General features: G+C 49.1%; 4 protein-coding genes across 4 annotated transcripts; 2 read left to right on the forward strand and 2 right to left on the reverse strand.

The window, feature by feature from the left end:
• Positions 1 to 10: 10 nt before the first annotated feature.
• C7M61_002013 (Ran GTPase-binding protein) lies at positions 11 to 2977 on the reverse strand (the record flags this gene model as incomplete). The annotated part of the gene is made up of 1 exon (XM_024857403.1): positions 11 to 2977. One exon carries the CDS (start codon positions 2975 to 2977, stop codon positions 11 to 13), a length of 2967 nt encoding a protein of 988 aa, XP_024714539.1.
• Positions 2978 to 6956: 3979 nt separating this feature from the next.
• Positions 6957 to 8063, reverse strand: C7M61_002014 (uncharacterized protein; the record flags this gene model as incomplete). Its single annotated transcript, XM_024857404.1, has 1 exon — positions 6957 to 8063. One exon carries the CDS (start codon positions 8061 to 8063, stop codon positions 6957 to 6959), a length of 1107 nt encoding a protein of 368 aa, XP_024714540.1.
• Positions 8064 to 12473: 4410 nt separating this feature from the next.
• NRG1 (Nrg1p) lies at positions 12474 to 13100 on the forward strand (the record flags this gene model as incomplete). Its single annotated transcript, XM_024857405.1, has 1 exon — positions 12474 to 13100. The coding sequence occupies one exon, from the start codon at positions 12474 to 12476 to the stop codon at positions 13098 to 13100; it is 627 nt and encodes a 208-aa protein (XP_024714541.1).
• A 5323-nt stretch (positions 13101 to 18423) lies between these two features.
• Positions 18424 to 22224, forward strand: ROA1 (Roa1p; the record flags this gene model as incomplete). The annotated part of the gene is made up of 1 exon (XM_024857406.1): positions 18424 to 22224. One exon carries the CDS (start codon positions 18424 to 18426, stop codon positions 22222 to 22224), a length of 3801 nt encoding a protein of 1266 aa, XP_024714542.1.
• Positions 22225 to 22226: the final 2 nt, after the last annotated feature.

Genomic DNA, 22226 nt, shown 5'->3' on the forward strand with positions numbered 1-22226 from the left:
AACCACCCCTTTACTTCTTGAGTTCGGCCAAAAACGACACGTAGTATTTCTTGAACAGTTTGGCGTCCATATCCACCAATTTCTGTCCAAAGTCGTTTGTGAGGTCCTGGGCCAATCCCACGTTAACCAAGTAGTTCACGAGAAAGTTGACAAACTCTCCCTGAGCCAGCCTGTTCTGGTAGGTTTTAAGAAGCAAAGAGAGGTCCTGGGCCAAGTTGCGGAACAGCGCCTCGGACAAGTCAAAAGCGGCGTTTGAAAAGGGCAATTCAAAACACAACTTGACCGTGCTCCCCATGAGGTACTCGTCAATTCCCTCTATTGGGGCCAATGTGGAGCTGAGCTTGTCCTTGGCGTCAGTGATTTTTCCGTTGTTGCATCCAAGCACGGCGATGACGTTGCCGAACTGGACAATTGCCAGCTTGGTAGTAGTGATGTCGTTCAAATCCTGCGAGTATTCAATAATTGAAGACAAAACCTGGGGGAAAATGGGTTTGTTGGTCTCCGTCAACATCAAGGAGAATTGGTTGTTGATCACAACGATGCTGATGAAATTAAGGAACGACTTTTTCAACTGGTACTTGTCCCTCGTGACATGAGGGTTGTTTTCCTCGTCAGCAGAGAGAAGCTCAAAGATCTTGCGAATCATAGGCGTGATCAAATCGTTCAAAAGCTGGAACATATCATCGTTGTTCTTGAACTGATGCACGATCTGGCCAACGAAACTCAAAAAGTCGCCAAGCTCGGTGATCTTCAACTTGGGCGAGGCCAAGATCAACAGAATCAATTTACTCAAATGAGAACTACTCTGGACGTCCAAAATTGGCATCAAGCGAGCAAACGCAAACCTTGCAGCATCTCTGACGTTCTCGGACTTGTTGAGGTTCTCGAGTGTGATCAACACAACCTGAGCAGCATCACCAACCTTGCTGACGACCTTAGGATCGTGCTTAGCAGCAGCGGATTTACCTGGAGCCTGTGTGTCTAGACCACGAGTCACAGTTGCAAGCGCCATCAACAGATGGTTGGCTTGCAAGGGAACGAGAGGGTTGACGTCTTTGTCGTCACGAGAGATACAAGTTTCCAAGCTGCTGAAGAGTGGGTTGAAAAGAATTTCAATAGATCTTGCCGTCGAGTCTGGAGAATCAGCCATGGAAATGAGGATACCGAGAGCCTCAAACAAGTACAACTGGCTGTTGAAGTTGCCGTTTTCCACGACATCGTCGTCCTCGTCTCTGGTTGGAAGCTCAGCCTTGATGACGAGCAAAGGCTGGAACTTGATCAATAGACTTTCCAAGAAGTAGTCATTCAACTTAGGTTTGGTGATGTTGACAAAACGGAAGAAGAGGTACCAAGTTCTCAAACGGACGCTCTCAACAGAGTTGAACAAGCCAAATTCGGAGAAGAGCTCAAGAATCTTGATCACGAGCTCGTCAATGCTGGTGTTTGTAGTGTTATTGAAACTTTTAGTGGAGAAATGACGAATGATTAATTCGAAGAATGCAAGTTGATTTTTGGGGTGGTTAATCGACGTGAAGTTGTTTATGATTTTGATCAAGAAGCTCTGCACTTCTTGGTATGGCTTGGATGTAGTGATTTCGGACTTGGGGAAGTTCACCAAGTTGTTTTTCAAGGAGTCACCGAAGTTGCTCAACTCGTAGAGACCCAACTCGACAGATGCCCAATCATCCAGCGAAGCGTTGAAAATCGAGCTTTCAAAAAACATAGGCATGACTTCGAGGTACATCTGAGGACTCAAAATAGCGATCGTGTCCTGGAAAGTTTTCAACTTGGAACGGATCTCGCTGAACTGCTCGTCGTCATCGAATGGCTCGGCATCCTCGTCAAACTTCATCTTGATGATGATCTTCTTGAGCAAGGTTGAGAGCAATTCGACCAGGTTGAGCACCTCATACTTCTTGGCTAGGAGCATGTAAGCCTGGATAAAGGGAAACACTTGCTGGGAAACGTCGTCGTACTCGTGGCCCAAGAATTCAAGAATGGTAGGCCACAACTTGAGGAGGTGAACGTTGATCTCGTTGAGCAAAGATCCGTCATTTTCCAAGACAATGGCAAGCTCAATACCAATCTGGTTAGCCAACTTTGCGAGGTTCTCAATGAAGTCCAAGTCGTCGTCCTTGAGCGATCCAATGACAGATGTCAAGTCGAGCAAATTGATCAATTCAAGCTTGCTGGCAGGCTTCATCTTCTTGGAGATGATCTCTACCAAAGTGACACAGCTCTGGTTGCGTAGTTGCGGCAGGGACTTCAAGAACTCATAAATAATGCCGATGAACCCGTTCTGAATGAACATGCTGATCTCCATCCAGTTCACGTAGGAACCCACAACCTTGAGACCGTTATCTAGAAGAGCAGAGTCCTTGACGGTGGTCAAGATAGTCTTCCACGACTCGACCAACTGAGGCATGTCTCTTTCACGAATCAAGTCCTTGAGAACGTTGGATCTGTTGTGAGCCTCCTTTGTTCGGGAGATCAACTTATCGCCAATGTGGAAATGGATGGAAATGAGGATTCTTAAATAGTAGTCTATGCTGAGGGGGTGGGAGGACTGGATGAGCATCAAAAGCAGCTTGAGGAACTCGGTGTTGATCTGGGAGTATACTAGGCAGAATAGACTGCCAAACAAGTCACTGAGCTTATTCTTAAGGTGCACCTGATCATGGTGGTCTGCGGCTACTAACAGATCCAAGTACTTGAACAAAGCCAGGTTGAGCTGGTACAACTGCTGCTCTCCGAGCTTTTCCGTGTTTTCCTCAATCACTTGTAGAATGAAGAACTTGAGCCCGTCGTTTAGGTGGATACCCTTTTGAGGATCAGACAACAAGAGATCGAAGCATGTCTGGTAGCCCTGTTCTGTGGATTTGATCTCGTTGATGAAGTCGAAGGCTTGGCTCTTTAGACTCGGGTCTGCCGTGCCGCTAAGCGCAATGTCCACTGCCTGCTGTATTTGCTGGTCCATTAACGCTGTGATTTACAGGAGTGTATGATTGATGAGCTGGAGGCGTTGCGTCGGCTGGGGGGAATTTCCGTATATGACTAATTTCCAAATTTGAAAATCTGCAGGAGGAGGGGGAAGTGGCAACAATTATCAGTGTGCAGCAGACGGACTATGCTTGATTAATATGATTTAAGGTAGTAGGGAAAAAATTTAGCGAGGTTGGCTTTTTCAGATGTGGTCACGTGACCAACTTTTCAGCAGCCGTTTTTCCACTCCGCCAGCGTGTCTCAGAAAAATTAGATGTATGGAGTTGGAAAAGCGAAACTAGAAGAGCCTTGATTCATGTTTTAATTGTGGGAGTTGTGGTGGATCAGGGTTGCCCGGTTGTGTCACGTGTCACGTGAGAGATCCAGCGTTGTCTGTCAAACGAGTAAACAAAAAGGTGGGGCGCACAAGATAACCTAAGCGTTACTCACAAGACCCATCCATATGCAGGTCGTAGATGGCTACTAGACCAGTGGGGCGGACTAGTAGGGTCTAAATTTTTAGAAACATTAAAAGATTTGTATTTTTATGGGAGGTTTGGGTTTTTAAGTAGGGTTTGTTTTTGGGGTATGAGAGTTGGGGGACACGGCCAGTTACAGTACGTAGAGGTCGCTGAAGGACTAGAGGAGGATGCAAAAATAATATCAAAAAGGAGAATTTTGAAATCACCGGGGTGTTTTCAAGTCATTGATGATTTTTAGAGAAAATCTGTAAGTGTGGATAGTTCACCTGTGGCATGGAAGCCCATGGACTGCTCTCATGGATTGGCACAATCTAGCGAAGGTGCTATGTGGAAACAGTAAACCAACTTCTGTGGATAAAGTAATTTATGTTTTTTTCTTTCAAAAATTTTGCTCGAGGGTGGAGGATCGCTGGGATTCAAGGCTCGTCTTGGTAGACTTTCAGTGCTTGGTGGTGGTCGAAAAGGAATGGAACAACAACAACTTTTTGAGATTTTCGAAATTCAGTATATCGTAAATGGCCGAGGAAGCAAAGATCGAAGCAGAAACGCCATCTGAAACTTCAAAACCAGATTTTCGATTCTTAAATATGCCCCCAAGCAGGTGCTTGACGAGGTATATCTCGTCAACTGGATAAAGGAAAACTGCAAAGCTTATCGTGCCACGAGCCTCTGCCGATAAATTGCCGGACGATACCTTAAAAATTGGAAGGCAGTTTCAACCGAACTCTTGCAATAAAGGTTAGCTTTTAATATAGAAGAGCCACTTTAAGGTTCCCTAGGCCACTTTGACAGCCATTCTTGTACCCCTGACTATCCAAAAAGCGGCTTATACTTGTCTTTCTTCGGTATTGTGATATCGAATTATGGATTGGTAACAGCGCAGTCTGGCCCGACTCTTTGCATGGGTACTAATCAAGCCACGCCATGTCCCAAAACGATTATCCGACTCATTTGCTCTGTCCTTCGAATTTGATAAACATTCGCCTTTGACGTGGACTTTGTGCTTCTTTTATCATCAAATAAGACTTACGTAATGATTTTTAAGCAAAAGCTTGTTCACGTAATAGTCAATCATGCGCCATGCTAACTGGTTAAAATATGGATAACATTGTTGAACCTTAAGCAATGTCCGCACGTAGGTCCGCTTTCCAAATGGGCATTTTGTGGTTGTATTAGACATTTTGTTGCACTTTCTGGGCCACAATGTAGACTGAACTTGGTGGTTTCGAAGCTATGCAAGTCATCTTTAAGCTTTACAGAAGTAGTATTTTAAAAAAAGCACGTCAGAGAGGATGCCAAACTACAAAATATCCGATGGAGCCCAGCATTCTCGCCGCAAATTTTCGTTCCATTCCTCTACTTCTGACTCTTCCATTCCCAACAAGTGAACGAAGGATCCTATCTCTGACAGCCAACCATGGAGTAAAAGATATGCTAAAAGCTGCAAAGTGAAAATTAACGGTTTTGTGATCCGAATTTTCGAGGTTGGCGTTTTTCGAAGAGGTTAAGTTAGAAAAGGGGTAACAAGCAACCACTTGACAACGATAGAGATCAAATCGAAGAAAGCCAACTTCTAGAAATCAAGGATTAACCAAATCAGCGGTCGAACTGAAGAAACTGACGCTCCAGGTCTTAAACCGTTTGCTAGCGAATTTTGGACTCGTTGCTGAAGTGACGTCAGCTCGGGGTATGAGGTTGTCAGAGACCAAGAGATTTTCCAGTTTATAAAGCTTTATCGAGCTCTGGACTGAAAGGGCTACTATAGAGTTTTGGGCAAAGCTTGGTCAGGTGGTTTTAGACTCCTCAAGCTCTCTTTAAGCCCGGAATGCCCGGAGTCAGGTTTAATGAATCCAAAAGCTACTGAGTCTGACGAACCTGACGGTTTCCTGAAGCCTCTGATTTTTCCAAACAATTCCTGGATCAGATTTCATCGACTCTTTTCCACCCCTCGTTATCCCTTCTTCCACACCCCGGAGCACATTTTCTCGAATCAAATTACATCTTCTGGTTCAGCCCGTTCAGCTCAACAAACCCCCGTAGCAAGCGAAACCCGATCTCTCCATGATCCTCTAATCAGCCATTTCATCAGAATCTCCTCCCCCCGCCAGACCAAATCCACGTTTCACCTACCAAAGTTCCAGCAAAATTTTTAGGCGACTTTAAGCGATGCGGAATGTTGGAAGACCCAGTGGATGAAACATCGATGCATTCACGACGATACGGAGGAGCAAGTGACCAGAAAAAGAAAAAAGTTAACCAAATGTGAAAAGACAAAAAAAAAAAAAAAGAAGAAGTAAAACACCGATCGACCTGAACCCCCCCGTATCCTGTAATTTCAGCGATCCGATTAGTCCACCCCTCCAAAAAATAAACCCTACTTCCAACCCGAACGGTGAACAAACGCACTACTGCAAATCCCCTTCACCGGCCTCGCCGAAGTCCCCGAAAGTCCCCCCAATCTCTCAGCCTTACCCCCCGTACAGAAGCTTTGCTCCGAGGTTCATGAGATATTCTCCTTCATGGGACTCCACATTCAAGCAAGTGAAGTAAAACAGAGGCTCCCGTAAATGTAGCAAAGTCGGATCGAAAGAAGCAAAGCCCGCTGGGCTGCAAAAGCCTGTTTTTAGTTTTCTTTCCTCATGTCAGTAACCTGATGGTGGGCTGTGCCTGGTTGACACAAATGGGAAACGTACAACGGCTGAATAGAAGAGCCGCCGAGGCATAGGAGCTGTGCAGTCGGGGAGGCTTCCGACAAGCACTGCGAAGTCAAGCAATTTAGTGACGGGATGGGCTGGTGCTGGGGCTCTAAAAGAGCTAGGCCGAGGCACAGGGAGGGGGAGAAAGTTTCCTTTGATTGGTCTGAAACTTGACGTCTTGAGGAAATCTTCAGTATGTTGGGCTTGTCGTTTTTTTGTCATCTTGTCTAATGCATCGTCTAGTTAATGTGGGGTGGCCGGAGAAGATGTGCTCGGAACCGGTTGCTAGGGTGGGAGCCCAGCTGCAAGATACGTTTTGCGGTGGGTGAACAAGCACCGTTGCTGTGGCCTTGCATCGGCATGCGCCATGCAGCTGGTTTAGCGCTGCAGGCTCTACGTCGACTCTCTCTCAGGGTTTGTTCGGTGCAGTCGCCGTAAAATTTCTCTTGTCGTTTGAAGCCGCTACGGCCGTAAATGCAGCGAACGATTTAGGGGCCAAGGCTTAGAGGGCAGCCATAAGCGGGTGATCCAATTTAAGCTTTTGGGTCTTGGTTTTTGCCCATTCGCACAAATGTTGTCATGTTTCCGTGTGTACGTACTATTACGGATACGATGCTTACAAAGATGAAGGTGGGAGGCCACGCAGGAAACCCTGCGCTGGCGGCGCAGGCGCTTCAAAGCTGCAGGTGCATGCGGCTCCGCGGGCCGTGCATGCGGCCACACCAAGGGCCCGCCGAGCTACGTGCAGGACTACATCACCTTACCTCTCAGGCCCCAAGCATATCTTCGTGCTTAACTATGGAAGAACAGCGTACTTTTGCAAGCGCTCAGGAATAGCGTCCCACAAGCTCTTGCTCTTAAGCCACTCCTGCAGGAAGACCCGGTCAGCGTACTTGTGGCAACTGTCACACAAAACCGTCACGACGTTCGCTCCCTCTGGCAACGTCTGGGCCACCTCCATGGCTGCAACAACGTTCAACGCCGACGTGCCTCCAACATATATGCCCTCCTCGTCAAGCAATCTATAGAGCATCGCAATCGATTTCTCGTCCGAGATTTTGATGGCCTCGTCCAAAAGGTCAATCTCAGGCTTCAAGTTGTCCGTTACTCTGCCTTGGCCGATACCTTCAGTGAAAGAAGACCCGCCTCTCACAATCTCCTTACCGTTGCTCTTGATGTAAGAGTACAACACAGATCCTGGTGGGTCCGCCAAGACACACTTGACCTTTTCATCCATCAGCTTCAAGTAACGGGTCACACCAGCAAAGGTACCACCAGTGCCAGTCGAACAGGTCCATGCATCCACCTTGCCGTCCAACTGAGCCCAGATCTCCGGACCCGTGCCTTCGATATGCGCCTGTCTGTTGGCAATATTGTCGAACTGGTTTGTCCAAACGGCATTGTCGAGCCTTTCAGCGTGTCTTTTGGCTTGGTGGTTGTAGTTTTCAGGATTGTCGTATGCCACAGCAGGAACAGGGTGGACCTCGGCGCCCAAAAGACGCAAGGTCTCGATTTTGTTCTGTGATTGCGTGTTGGGCATGTAAATCACACAGTTGTAGCCTCTCAGACGGCAAACGTGAGCCAATCCAATACCCGTGTTTCCAGCGGTACCTTCGACGATTGTGCCGCCGGGCTTGACCAATCCTTTAGCCTCGGCGTCGTCCAAAATGAACTTGGCCGCACGGTCCTTGATGGAACCGCCAGGGTTCATGAACTCAGCTTTACCGTAGACGTTTCTGCCGATCGAGTCGGAAATCCGGGGTAAGCGGATTAGCGGCGTGTTTCCGATTGCCTGCAGGAACCCATCGGCGGTGAGGGGCACAAAGGGCGTCTTGAACTCGCTGTTGGTCGTGATCCGGAGTGTTCTGACCGCCTGGATGGCACTTCTGGAGGTTCTGATCATGGTGGTTGGCAAGGTAGCTGTAGAATTGGTGATAATCGCGTGGAATCACGTGGACAATGGCACGTGACTAATATCACGTGTTTAAAGTCACCGGACCCCGATCACATGCCCAGCTTTCGTAATAGCCATCACCAAGTATCCCAACATCGTGTATCACGCCATTGGTGCATCGGGGCCCTGCAACATGTGTACCCCATTTGTAGAGTATGGTCTGGCATGTTTCCGAAAATCGCGACTATCTCAATCGGCCAAAGAGGGTCCTTATTTTTTGGGCTTGGATAATATTTAGCGGCATGTAGATCACGAAGGGTCCACCAGCCACTTTCAGAAAAATAAAGATATATCTCCGCTAGGACAAGAAATATTTGGGGAAGCAGTGGCAGTGTCGAGGTCCGCCGCCGCAAGATCGATGTACATTTGCGAGAGAGCAAGAAATAAAAATATCGAAAAAAAGGAAAACGAGATGTAGCCGCAGCGAAAAAGATGTCTGTTTCACCTGCTGTACCCCCGGGGACCTGTCGGGGACCTCGAAGATGCTCTTAGAAGCGCTACAGGTACGATCGAAAAAAAAACTGTGCCACAGGGAGGAATGATCTTAGTTAGCCGCCCAGCGTGATAGAGTTATGCACGTGAAGAATTCATGACACCTGTGTTTTACCAGCCAAAATGCCACACTTTTCGGGAGCCTCTCTCAAAAATTTGAGAGACTTGTCGCTTCGCTGGGTACATGTGCTGATCCGATTGTGAGCCTGCACCCAGACCTGCAGAGGGCGTCCCTGTCAGGCCCAATGGGGCCCTACCCCCGAGGCGGTGAAGAATGGGGACTAAGATGAGCCCGGTGCATCACTCCTGCAGGAAGCCTCACTCGCGTGTTCACGTACATGGAGAGTGAATTTTCCTCCAGGAGATAACAGGAAAAATCACTAGCGAGGTGAGGAGGGGCCCAGCAGGAAAGCGCAATTGTTGCTTGGCTTTTTGTTCAGTTTGGGCTTTGTAGGCAATAAATAAAAAAAAAAAAAATAAAAAGTTTGTCGCATGATATGTTCCCCAATGGAGCCAGCCTAAATCCCCCCATTTCCAGCTCGGACAAAAAGCCAAGTGCTTAGTGTTCCTGTGACACAAACCGCCCGACGATCATCAATACGGGGTCTTGGGTCACGGGTCTAGGCGCCAGATCGTTCCACTTTTACAGGATTTTTCCGAAACGACGTGGGGCTGGGCATTTTGTGGAATTTTTCCGGTCAGGGCATTACACAAAAGGGATCTCTCGGCGACGTACTTTTTCGAAAGGCATTCGTTTTGTGTCAAGTTGCTAAGCACCGAGACGGGGTCTTCATCGCCGCTAGACAGGAGTGCTGATTTTTTTTTTTTTTTCGAATGCAGCAGGTGCGAGCTTCTTGGCGGCATTTTGCAACACATCTCCGGAAGACCCCTGGGCAGCAGAGCGCCTAAGGCCCCAGATATTGTATCGGGATTAGTCTCTTAAAAATTAAAGAGAGAGAAACGTGAGAGACTACTTGAGAGACACTTCGCTTATTCTGCGGTGCGGTGCACCGCCGATCCCTGCCATGCTTCTAAAGAGAGGGACCCTCGGGTGCCGGAAATATCTCGGTATCTCCGGGTCCGGTGAGGGGTGCCGCTGGTGCTTCTACGGTGAACTGCACGCTCTGCCTAGATAGCTTTCTGTTAGGCGTATGCTTCTGTATCTGTCTCACGCAGAGTTGTTACGTGAGAGAGTACGCAGTGTCTGACGCGGGATGTTTTGCGTTTCAGCGTGTGTGCAGTACACACACCATGGAGTGAAACTGATGCCATTTCTAGAAAGGAACACCAGTGTTCCACCGCTGCTTGTGAGCACATTTTTGTTCTACCAAAACGCATGCGCTTTGGAAAGCTGTATCGTATGCGCATGGGCTGTAAAAAACAGTAGTGAACATTGGGCCAGCGTAATCCTCATGGGCTCAAGGTGCGGCTTCCAGGCATCCTTTCTCGGCTTTTTTTCGTCTTTTAGTCCGACCCCCAACGCAAGTTTGTCATATGATAACCGTTGGCCTACAGCTTTGCAGAAACGGACGGGGGTCGGGCGAAAGAGATAGGGGTCTCGCTTAAAGCTTAAATCACGGAGGCGGCAGGTGTAGACTCGTAAGTGGTGCTGGATTGGTCAGCAAAGATAAAGAGAACAATGAAAAAAAAAAAAAATAGAAGACCCCGGCTTGTGGGGCAGTTTCTATTTCAAGAATGTTGCGTCGCCACAGGTGATGGCACCAGCCAGAAAAAGGCAAAAGGCGTTCTTGAAATTCCACACACCTGGACATGGACACACGTAGGCAACGTAGAATTGCGTTATTTTCCAGCAACGATGTTTCCCTATGGGTGCCCAGGCGGCTGTTGCTCTGACGTACAATGGCCAGCAGGGTTTTGGGCTCCACATCAACAGTACCGCATAATCTGGCCTGATCAACGTGGGCGGCAGGACTGACCCGAAAAGCAGAAAAAAGAAGAAAATATAGGGCAGAAAAAAATAAAGCAGGTTTGGCGCCGGAAGAAACCCGGCAAGGGTGCCGTGGGGTCCCCTTTACGACCGAATCTAAAATTTAAATTGTCGGGGCTTCTGCACCCTAAGGACCTTCCCCATGAGGATAATGCCCTTTTGAAAGCTACTACTTTTCTCATGCTACTAAATTTCTCGTAAACAGCCTCCTCGTACCCAACATCCTTATCTCTAACGGACTCCCGCCTCGACCCTGCCTCGCTTCGGTGTGGTCCACCACCCTTCTTGACCTCATACTCGTTGCGTCCGCTTTTTGGCCGCCGCTGACGCCAGGGCCACTGCGTCCCTTGAATCTGAACAGGAAGTTTTTGAATTTAAAGATTGTAAAAAGTTGTAAAGTTGTTTGTTCGAAAGCTAAAATTCTTGTGGATGGGTTGCCCCATTGGTGGTGGTTTCCGTGAGGACGCCACACGCGGAGGCTGAATCGGAAATGAGGCCCGAAGAATCGAATGCACCGAAGACGAGAAATTCGCCTGCTTTGACGAAGTAGAGGCCGAGGCCATCAGGGTGGATGACGTCGATGGGAAAGCATGAACTCGGCTACGCAGCGCCAGAGGAGCCGATGTCGTGCTGCTGGCTACATGACGGCCACTACAAGCAAGTAAAGAAAAAGGGCATTTTTTTTGGTCACCGTCGAGTAGGAATGGACATGCACGGGTAGGGTTGCAAAGGCTTAGGCAGGACACCAGGTTTGGAGGCACAGGTTTGGAGACCAGGCCACCGTGCAGGACAAGCGTGGGCCATGGCAGCATAACCCGAAATGTTCCACATTCGGCTGTATCTCCAGGCTGGTCGCTGGTGAGGAGGGTATATTTTTTTGGGTAGCGGAGGGTGGAAAAATAGGGTGGCCTGTATAGTATGGGCGCAATGCCGGGCGAATCAAAAGAACCCCAAGCAAGGGCAGGTGCAGCAGTATCGTGCGTGCTGCAGCCCCGGCAGCGCAGGCCAGGCTAAGAGAGTGCTGGCCGCAGCAGCGGCGGCGGCGGCAGCTGCTACAACAGCAGCAGCAGCATGCATACAATGCGCCCGCATATAACAATGCATGCGGTGCGCAGCTCTCACGCGTCCTGACGCACGGCGGGTCCCGCATAGCGGGTCCTGGCCAGTAAAAGAAACATCCTTCCCTCCCCACCATATCGTCCCAGCCGCCAGGACTCCTGCGGTTCCTCCAATACTGCAGTTCCATCTGGCTCACTTTTACATATATAGGTCAGGGTCCCCCGACACCCCCGCCATAATAGATTCAATATTTCCCAGGTCTTCCCTGCTGCGCTGCAAATCGTTTTTCCCACCCGCAGCCATTGTTACCTGCTCTCAAGCGTCATTCTCACGCTTCCACATCCTTTGTCCGCTCCGACCTGCGCTGTGTGGTGCAACCTCGCTAGATAATATCAGCACCTCCATAATATTCGGTCCCCAAGCCTGTCTACCGGCCTCCGCCTGTGCTGTACAAACACCACTCATAATATTTGTCGGTCCCTGCCTTATATTACCGTTCCATCCCCCTGTTTCCAATCTACTACCGTTTTTCCTCACCTTTGAAAAATAAAGAAAAAGCACCTTGCAACCTCTCGATCTAAGGCGTTTCCCAGTCAATTCCTACTAGACTCCGTTTCACCTGTGTTTCACTGAACCCTACCCAACAATCCCCTTTTCAGTTCAGGGTCCACAATCAACAATCCACAAAACCAATTCACCAAATCCCATCCCAATATAGTTAGGAATTGACGCTCAAACCATCGCTCAGCTGACATCAACACCCCCCTTTTTTTGTCTTAAAGCTCGGTCCAGTGACTACTACCTCTAGTCACCGTTTCAACCCCAGAACCCCATCCTCCGCATTGACTCCTAAAAAACCAATGTTCGTGACGAGGATCAACCAGGGCCCCCGGCTCCCCTCCTTCTCCGAACTCGTCTCGTCGCTAGCGTACGAGCAGGATCACCAGACGTTTCCTCCTGCTCTCCATCCCCACCCTGGCATGGCTCCTGTTCCTCAGAGACCCGTCTCCATCCCTGGCCCAGCCATACTATCGCTGCTACCAATGGACCGCCAGCATCCGCTTGAAAACATGGACTCCCGCCAGGGTCTGCCGCTGGGCTCACCTTTGGGTCTGACCCAACCTCCGCAAAATCAGCACCTCATGTATGCTCCTCCGCTTCTAGCGTCGCCTGGACTGGTTACGCCGCTGAGCCAGGCCAGCTCCATCACGCCAGCGACGCTGGTGAGCTCGTACAACTCCAACCTGGGCTACGTGAAGCCCGAAGAGAACAGAGAACCTCGCATGCTGAGCAAGAGAAAGCACACGTGCAAAACATGTGGAAGGCTGTTCGCGACGCTGGGCCACTTGGCCCGCCACTTCCGTACCCACACGGGCGAGAGAAAGCACGTTTGCCCGTGGGCCGACTGTGGAGCCCGTTTTGCCCGCCAGGACAATTGCATGCAACATTACAAGACACACTTGAATGGAAAGAACAAGAGGCGCTAGGCTGTGCCGGCGCTGTGTACATGAAGACACGAAAGGAATGAAGAGGTGTAGCGTAGGCCAGGTGTAGAGTAGTCGTTGAATTGAAATTTGGATTCAGATTTGGATATTCAGATTTGGATATTGAATCGATGAAAAATTGAATCGATGAAAAATAAAGTGCCCGGATTGGCCGCCATCCGCAAAGCTTATTTGCGATAAGGACAAGCCCCGACCAGGTGGATCGGCTGTTTTGAGCAGCATCTGCTGGATTCGTAAAGGGTCCCCAGCGAGCGGCAGGTGGAGCCTCGAAGCAGCAAGCCTTTAGGCGATATGCATATCGGGAGGATGGACCAAAGAGGCCAGAGTTTTGATATATGAATTATTGGAACTTGAACTATTGAAGAAATAAAAAAAAAAAACGAAAATTCAATTAAACAGAGTCGAGGAAAGTATCGCTCAAAGACCCTCCACAATACAATTCAACAACACCACCGCAACCACCGGCCAACTACTGGAGAGGCACCATGCAAAAGCCGTCAAGCTTAAATTCACCTCCCCAAAAACATCCCACGGGCACCCTGTCCCCCACGCCTTCCCGGAAAACTCTCCCATTCCCCGAGACACCAAACCTTGCTTGCGTCGGCGTGAACCCTGAAAGCAGGGTGGCGGTCTCGGCGCCTGTTTACCACCGTACGTGAGGAGGGCCCCAGTGATAGCGCTAGTACGCACAGCGGGTGGTGTTTAGCACACGCCGTGGCTGCAAAACCATTACAGCCGAGGTAAGGCCCGTTCAGCGCTGGGCGGCTAAAGCCGCAGGGTCCGGGCGAGGGCAGGCGAAAAAGTGGGTTCTGGCGGATGCGAGGGCGTTTGGGAGAATTTGGGGTGTTTTTAAAAAAAACGGTGTGATGAAGATTTGGTGGTGTTGATGCTCAGCTACACCTTTTTATGGAAGTCACCTTTCTGTGCGTAAAGGCCGCCAGTATCGCCGCATCCTCTTCTTGGCTAGGCGCCGGAATGCAGAAGGCCAAAGTCCACAGACCAGGCATCGAGGCATTCTCCCCAAGCTGTGTGCTACGCAGATTACACAGCATTCTGCAAAAATAAGGTTTGAGGTTTGCAGCTGCTCCAGCGTTTTCAGGAGTGTTGCTGCCCAGACGACGTAGAGTTTCGCCTAGCTTCTGAACCTTGTTCGTCTACAGCGGCGCCCATCGGCCCACTTTTCCAGATCAGCCTCTACTCGGATCTTGCCGCAGGGATCTTCTAGAAATGGCTCACGCAGCAAGGGTTTTTCGACGTGGAGGAGGGTGGGGGCGGCTGAACTAACTTTCCTGGCTTTTTCCGGCCACAAAGTACGGGTGCTTTTTTTCTGGTCTGGATTTTGGTCCATTCCACAATGATGCCAGGAGAAATCGGGGTTGGTTCCGATTTGAGCATTTTCAATTTGTGTTATGGCAATCCCGGCCTTCCTGCCTTGCCTGGCATTCTTGTGTTATTTTTTGTGCAGCCATATCCCGCCAAAATTCTTCCTTGCTATTCGTTCGTTTCTTTTCAGGGCGTCTTCAGCAGCCTCGAGAAATCCACATTTTAAGCTTTCTCCAGCCGCCCGCGACGGGCCGCCTCCCGAAGATCCGATTGTCGTGCCTTGTTTAGATGGACCCTTGACGAAAAGGCTGCAGAGAGCAAGTGGCACAAAGTGGCACAAAGTGGCTGCAAATTGGCGACTCTGCGGCTGCAAAACAGCCCTTTGTGCTTGTCAAGTCGCGAGTGTTAATCCCAGCGGGCCGCTAGGAAGTTGGGTTAGTCCGTGGGAAAAAAGAAAACTGAAGTGGTGGTTTCATTAGAGATAAGATGAAGAGGATATGGCGGGATTCCGAGAGCAACAAAAGGACGAGCAGGGTCCTGAAAAAAGGGTCCAATCGGGCCTTGTAGTGTAGCGTATTGAGCGAAATGGATATTTATTTTATGGCATGATTGAAGCGTTGAAGCTTTCTTAGGCTGAATCCATAATCCAACGACCATCCACCATATCCACTCGAAACAATCAAAACCCAAAACATGCCACAAGAATCGCCAAAACATGCAGAGACCGACCAGAATCGCCAAAACAAAATCCAAACAAAGTCCATACAAACCCACCCACCAACTAGCGCCGATCCCAAGCGTGAATTAATAATTAACCACCGCTTCCCCTGAGATCTGCCTTTGTTCCCAGTCCATCTTCCACATCAGCCCTCCCCCATAGGCCCCCCAAGGCACCCCCACCCTCCATTATCCTCCTACAGCTGGCGCTGTCAATCACAGAAAATCGCTATTGTGAAAATCCCTCTTTTCTCTGCACCGTTGCGAGCCACGGACCGGCTTCCCGCTGCTTCGCTGCCTTGACGATCTCGGTTACGAGCAGTGATTATGTGCCCGTTGTTCCTGCCAGGGTCCAGCCTCTCACACCAGGGCAACTAGCATCTGTGCGGCCTGTTTGTCCGTGATCAGGGGATTTTCGATTGTTTCGTGGGGAGCGATCTGCCGGGCTGATCGGAGGAAAATCGCCCGTTGATTCTTGCGTTTTTCAATGTGGTGATTTGCAGCCAAGGTGGTGGAAGTAGCGTGGACGGGCCGCCTCGTATATGGGAGCTTTTGGGGCCGGGTGTATGCAAGGGACTTCGTTAGAATGGTCGGGGGCTTAGGCGAGGTAGAATTTTGGGTGGTGGTTTTGGGGTGTTGAAGTATTCAGGTGGTGAGGTGGTGAGGTGATGATGGTGATGGTGTTTCAAGGTGGTAGAGGGTGAAGATGATGAGCTTAAGAGAAAGGGAGATAAGATATTGGGATAAATGGGAAGGGAATGAGGGGACGACGGTGGTGAAGATTGAGGCTGGTTGTCAGGTGGTGTTGGGCTGGACAGGGCTTAGACATGGATGTGAATGGAGATTGCATTGTCTACAAACGTCAAGAGGTTATTGCAAAGTGGCAGACAGAGAGTGAGTTTTGAAAGAAAGCAGTAAAGCAGTGAAAAGTTGACATCAAAGGAGGTGCTTTTAGGAGTTTCGTGTCATTCTTGAAAGTGGACACTGAAAGTGGACTTTGAACAGTGTCGTGGTGATGAGCATGGCACAAGTTGGAGAAGGTGGTGCCAGGATGGTACCAGGAACGAATGGGTGGTTAGAGGTAAATCCTATCCAGAGAAGATATCCTCCTCTGTCTCTTTGGAATTGTGGCAATGAACCTCTCTCATTTTTCATTCCAATACTGTAGCATTGCGACCTCACTTAAAGGTTGAATCTCTGTTTTCCAACCAAATCTGAGTCACCTTCCAAAATGTGACTATCTGACGCTAGCTTCAGAAGAATTTTCCTGGTGTAGGTTGTTTCTTACAAACTATCAAGGCGTGCTTCAAGGCGTACTACAGTTGAAGTGGTCTCTTGACAACCACACATGCAAATACCCAGGGCTTACAAACTATAATAACAATTGCAGAGATTGGTCAGTCCTTAACTCCGTCAAATAGGCTTCACGGCTTTGAAATAAAGACCTTCAGCCTCGTTTGAGAATATTCTCTTAGGATCAACTATATGCTGGTGGGATCTGTCGGAGAAGGGGGCATACCAATGAATTGGACACAAGCGGATTTAAGCTGACATAATAATTCTTTCAAAAAGCCAGCTTCCAAGAAAACAGAGTTTTTGGAGAAGCCCTAAACAAAAACGGCGTGGCCTTATCGCATACCGTTGATGCCCTATTGACAGAGTCAGCACTAACCACACCACAATCCATGAAGGCCATACCATTGCAATTCATAGTTTTCTTTCTGCTTCCTTAAAAGTGGATAATCTGTAAAAATTAAAAAAGGAGCACTGCAGAATTATAGCCTCGCCGTAGGTTGCAGAGACGTACATCAAGGGCCCTCTTTTCATGCCCAAAAATTATCCACCAGCCTCGAAGAGCCAATCCAGAATTCCTCTTTATTTTGAAAAACCACAAAATATTGCCGTTGCCAAGGTGGATCGACCTCACTTACTACACCTCACTGCCTTAGAGTGCATTAGCACCACACCCAGTCCATCCACACTCACCCATCTACAAAGGCAGATCCAACCAACCAAAGAAAACTACAACCGTAGCCAAAAAGAGTGACCAGCGAGGCCCAGAAATGTCCACCCACTTTGGGCAGTTCGACCCTTTTCTGTTACACCACATCACGACGAAACAAGAAATCCAGGTGACTCAGCCTGTGAGGATCCTCGGGCCAACCACTGCAACATGGGCTGGGTTAGGTACTCATTGGCTGCAGCAGCCGAGAAAACCGAGGTTCGCTGTGGAGTGGAAATATCCATTTTCGAAGCTTTTTCAAGTTTTTCCCCAAACAAGAAAACACTTGGCCTGGGCTGGCCTGGAAATCTTTCGAACCCCTCCTTCACCGAAGTTCCCATTCCCTGACTCGAGGTCAACTCGCGAATCCCTGTCAGAAACGTGCTACTGCTTGTGAAAAACAATTTTTCCCGGCAGCAAGGGCCACAAACCAGGGTATCCCATTTCTTTTCCATTCCACCTTTTCCACCGGTTGCCCCTGATTCCACCGTTTTGTGGAAAAGCGACTTTTGAAAGCGAAATACCAAAATTGCTAAAACGCATTCTGCTGTGCAAGCATGTAATAAGCGAGAGTCGCTAAATTGCACCCATTGATCTACCCTTGTGGACCCTACTACGGCGCGGCTAAAGCGCAATAATCCCGTATGGACGTTGCGTAATAACGGTGGGCAGATCTCTTTTGACGGTGAAACTTAATCTCCAGGCGTTTTTCGGAGTTTAGCACCCCTCCGTTTTAAAAATCTAAGCGAATGCCACCCACTCAAACGGTCATTTTGGTGTGGAGCCCATGGGGTAGATGCGAAATTCCGGCGCAACCAACGGAATTTTGGCACTGAGCATTTTCAGCAAATGAGGCACAAAAATGACAAGCAGGGGCGAGTCGTGCCGAGCCTTGCCTAACACAACGGAAAAAAAAAGCCACTTTTCGTCGTACGGTGCTGTGGTGTCTTAGGATGCACGTTCAATCGGATTCTAGAGCGAGGTGGGCCCACAGACCACTGAAAACCAAAACTTTTGAAAAACGCTTTTTCTTGATTTAGCCAAAGGGATTTCAGCAAAAACGTAATATGTTAGTTTAAAAAATCCCCGTTCAGTCCACCCCATTGTGTGGCGTTTCTTTTGCGTTGTTGCCGTAGCCGTGAACTTTTCTTCGCTTATGCCATCGGAACGGAATTCTGCAGACACTTGCAGGCATCGAGAAGAGCATTATAAATTAGCCCTACACCCGTGTTTCAAATAACCATTCGTATTTTTTTTTCCCGCATGTCTGAGTTAGCAGGCTCTCAGACGCTCTTCGTGCCTGAAAACGAGAGAGTCTCTTTGGACGTTAATAACCTTGCTGTCACGGTCAAATCAAAAGATGTGGAGTCAGGTGTGGTGCCCATTCTTGACAGGGTATCCTTTGAGCTCCCTACCAACAACATCATGGCCATCATGGGCGGCTCTGGTGCGGGCAAAACAACGCTCCTTAACGTGTTGGCCCAGAGGTTGAATGTCAACCACGCCACCATGAGCTTCTCCGGTTCGGTCGAGTACGAAACCGCCAGTGGGAAGAAGATCACCACCGCTTACATGCAACAGGAGGACGTGTTCTTGCCTGGTCTCACGCTTCAGGAAACGTTGATGTACCAGGCCGAGCTCCGGATGCCTGGCATCACGCAGTTTGAGAGAAGGGAGCTTGTGGAGTCGCTCTTGCTGCTTTTGATGTTGAACCATCGTGCTGACGAGATTGTCAAGTCTTTTACAAACCACATCAACCTTTCCGGCGGTGAACAGAGAAGAACTTCCTTGGCAATCCAGCTTCTCAACAAGCCCTCGTTGCTTTTCCTTGACGAACCAACCACAGGTCTCGACACCACCTCTGCATTGACGCTTGTCCGCATCTTGAGGACCTTGGCGTCTCCCCAAATCGGCATAACCATCATTCTTTCCATCCACCAGCCTCGTCCGGAGATTGCTGCTCTTTTCGACAAGCTCTGCGTGTTGGCTCGTGGCGGAAGATTGATCTACTGTGACGCCTTGGCTGATGCCAATGCGTACTTTGCACGTTTGCACGAGAAGAAGGTGGTGGAGAAGCTCGAGGATGCCGACTCGTTCCAGACTTTCAACACACTCATGTCGATGTCGGTGAAACTGACCCGTTCGGCCACCGAGGAGGCCAGAACCTCGAGAATTGTCGACTCTCTTGTGGAGTCATGGCGTGTGGAGCACTCGAGGGAGTTCTCCTTGACCACCAACGAGGAGCAAAGCAAATTCAAGGGCAACATGAAGAAGTTCTCCTCCACACAGCCTTTGCCGCTCTGGAAGGAGATCTACGTGCTCACCAGAAGAACATTCAAGCTCTCGTACAGAGACTACTTCTCCTTGATTGCGCTTAACGGCATGTCGCTCTCGTTGGCTATTGTGCTCGGCTGGATGTTCTGGAAACCACCTGCCGACTTGGCTGGTATCAGATCGATCACCTCTTCCCTTTACGTGGTGATTGAAGTTCTCGGTTTTGCTCCTTTGCTTATGGAGCTTGAAAGACTCTGGGCTCACGATGGTGTCTTCTTCTTCAAGGAATACAAGGAGAGATGCGTGAGTATACCGGGTTTTGTCATCTCTAGACGTTTGGGTAAGCTTTTGCTTGAAGACATTCCTGTGTCTTTCTTGTTCTCCGTGGTGACCTACTTCATGTGGGGCTTGCGTTTGGGTCCCGACTACGAGGGCCCTCAGAACGACCCATACCATTTCGGAATCTTCTACGCCATTGCTTTCCTTGTCACGGCGATTGCCTTCTCCACCGGGTTTGTGTGCTTCACCTTGGGCTCAGACTTCTCCATTTCAGCCCTTATCTCCAACGCCTTTTACCAGCTTCAAAACTCTGGATGTGGTTACTTCGTCAATGCCGCCACCATGCCTGTCTATGTTCGTTGGGTCAAGTACTGTGCCTACTTCTGGTACGCTTTTGGTGGCCTTACCGCTAACCAGTACACTGACTGGAACGGACAGTGCCCATACCCCCAGGATGACGAGAGATGTCTTGAGTACACCGGTAACTACCAGCTCAACATGTTGGGTTTCCCACAGAACTGGATCGGTGAACCTATTGGTATCCTTGTTGCTTGGTGGATAGGTTTCAACATCATGGCTGGTATTTTCCTCTGTTTCAGAAACTACGACATGGCCGTGGCCAAGAAGAAGAAGAACAGAATTGGTGGTGACGAGGAGGACGAGAGAAAGCTTCTCGAGTTGTCCAGCGAGTGCAGCGAAGAAAAGGACCGTGTGGCTAGAGACAGTGTTGCCATTAACGTTAAGAAAATCACCTTGTCCGTTAAGGTCAGAGAATCTCGTTCTCTCCTTGCTAAGCGTGTCGACAGGGTTTTGCTTGACAATGTGACTGCCAACTTTAAGGCCAATGCCGTCAATGTGATCATGGGTCCTTCTGGTGGTGGTAAGACCACATTCCTCAACTTCTTGGCTGACCGTTTGCCCAAGACCTCGAGCTTTTCTAGAAGCGGCAACATTCTCTTGAACAACTACACTGAGGTGTCGCCCTCTGAATTCTCCAAGATTGCAGCCTACGTTACTCAGCACGACAACTTGTTAATTCCCCAGTTGACCGTGCGTGAGACGCTTTACTTCCAAGCTAAGTTGCGTTTGCCTGTTGAAGAGCACCTGAGAATTCCATCGATCATTGCTTTGCTTTTGAGACAAACTGGTCTTGTTGACTGTGCTGATACTCCAGTGGGATCTGCCACTGTCAAGGGTATCTCCGGTGGTGAGAAGAGAAGAGTGTCCATTGCCATCCAGCTTTTGGGCAGACCCAAGATTTTGTTCCTTGACGAGCCTACTTCTGGTTTGGATGTTGCTACCTCCAAGTCCATCCTCACGCTTTTGCACGAATTGGCTGAACAAGGTACTACAATCATTCTGACCATTCACCAGCCCAGCAAGGAGATGTTCTGGCAATTTGACTCGATGGTGTTGCTTGCTCGTGGTGGTTTCGTTGTTTACAACGGTGACGTTGATGTCATGCCTCGTTACTTCGACAAGCTCGGCCACCCATGCCCTCAGGATGTAAACTTTGCTGACCACGTTTTGGATACTGTTTCTAAGAGGTCCACCGAGTCCAAGGAGGAGTCTTTGGCTAGAGTGAACTTCATGATCCAGAACTGGAAGAAGGAGGACCAGATCAGCGAGAAGGAAGCTTTGGTGTTGAACGAGATTGATCTTGCCAAGTACAAGCCTATTGGTGCACCTCCATTCATGGCTTTCAAGACCGTGCTCCACAGAACCACCATTGTCTCGTTGAGATCGGTTGATGTCATGTTTGCTCGTGTGTTCCAGGTTTGTGCTCTTGGTGCCATCTACGCCATTTTCTTCGCTCCATTGAAGAACAACGTGCAAGGTATCAGTGACCGTTTGGGTCTCACCCAGAGTGTGATCAACTTGTACTTCTGTGGTTTGATCAACAACTTGAGTATCTACCCTACTCAGAGAGATCTTTTCCACCAAGAATACAAGGACTCTGCTTATGGCACTTTGGTGTTCCATGCTGCTTACTTCCTTGTGGAACTCCCCTTCGAGTTTGTTCCATGTGTGTTCTTCTCGGCCTTGGTTGTCTTTGGCATTGGTCTTCCAAGAAACGCTGGTATGTTCTTTGCTATGCTTCTCACATCCACGCTTGTCACCAACTGTGGTGACTCGTTGGGTATCATTTGCACGAGTATCTTTGAACACTTGGGCTTGGCCACCAACGTTTTGGCCAACATTGTCATGGTTGCCATTTTCATGGCTGGTACCATGTCGTTGCACATGCCTCCATTCTTCGAAGGATGGAACTACATCAACCCAGCAAAGTACGCTGTTCAAATCTGCACCAACTTGGCCTTCCCTAACCAAGAGTTTGAGTGTGGAGAAGGTGTCGCTGACTGTTCGCTTAACACCGGTGAGGCTGTTCTTGACTACTACGGTCTTGATGCCAAGGTTGGCAATGCCATTGGCGCCTTCATTGCCTGTGTGGTGGTCTACCGTATTGTAGCCGTTGGCTGCACATACACTAGAGCCAGATTTTTTGTATAGAC

Source organism: Candidozyma pseudohaemuli (genome assembly GCF_003013735.1).
Source record: "Candidozyma pseudohaemuli strain B12108 chromosome Unknown scaffold00003, whole genome shotgun sequence".
Taxonomy (NCBI): Eukaryota; Fungi; Ascomycota; class Pichiomycetes; order Serinales; family Metschnikowiaceae; genus Candidozyma; species Candidozyma pseudohaemuli.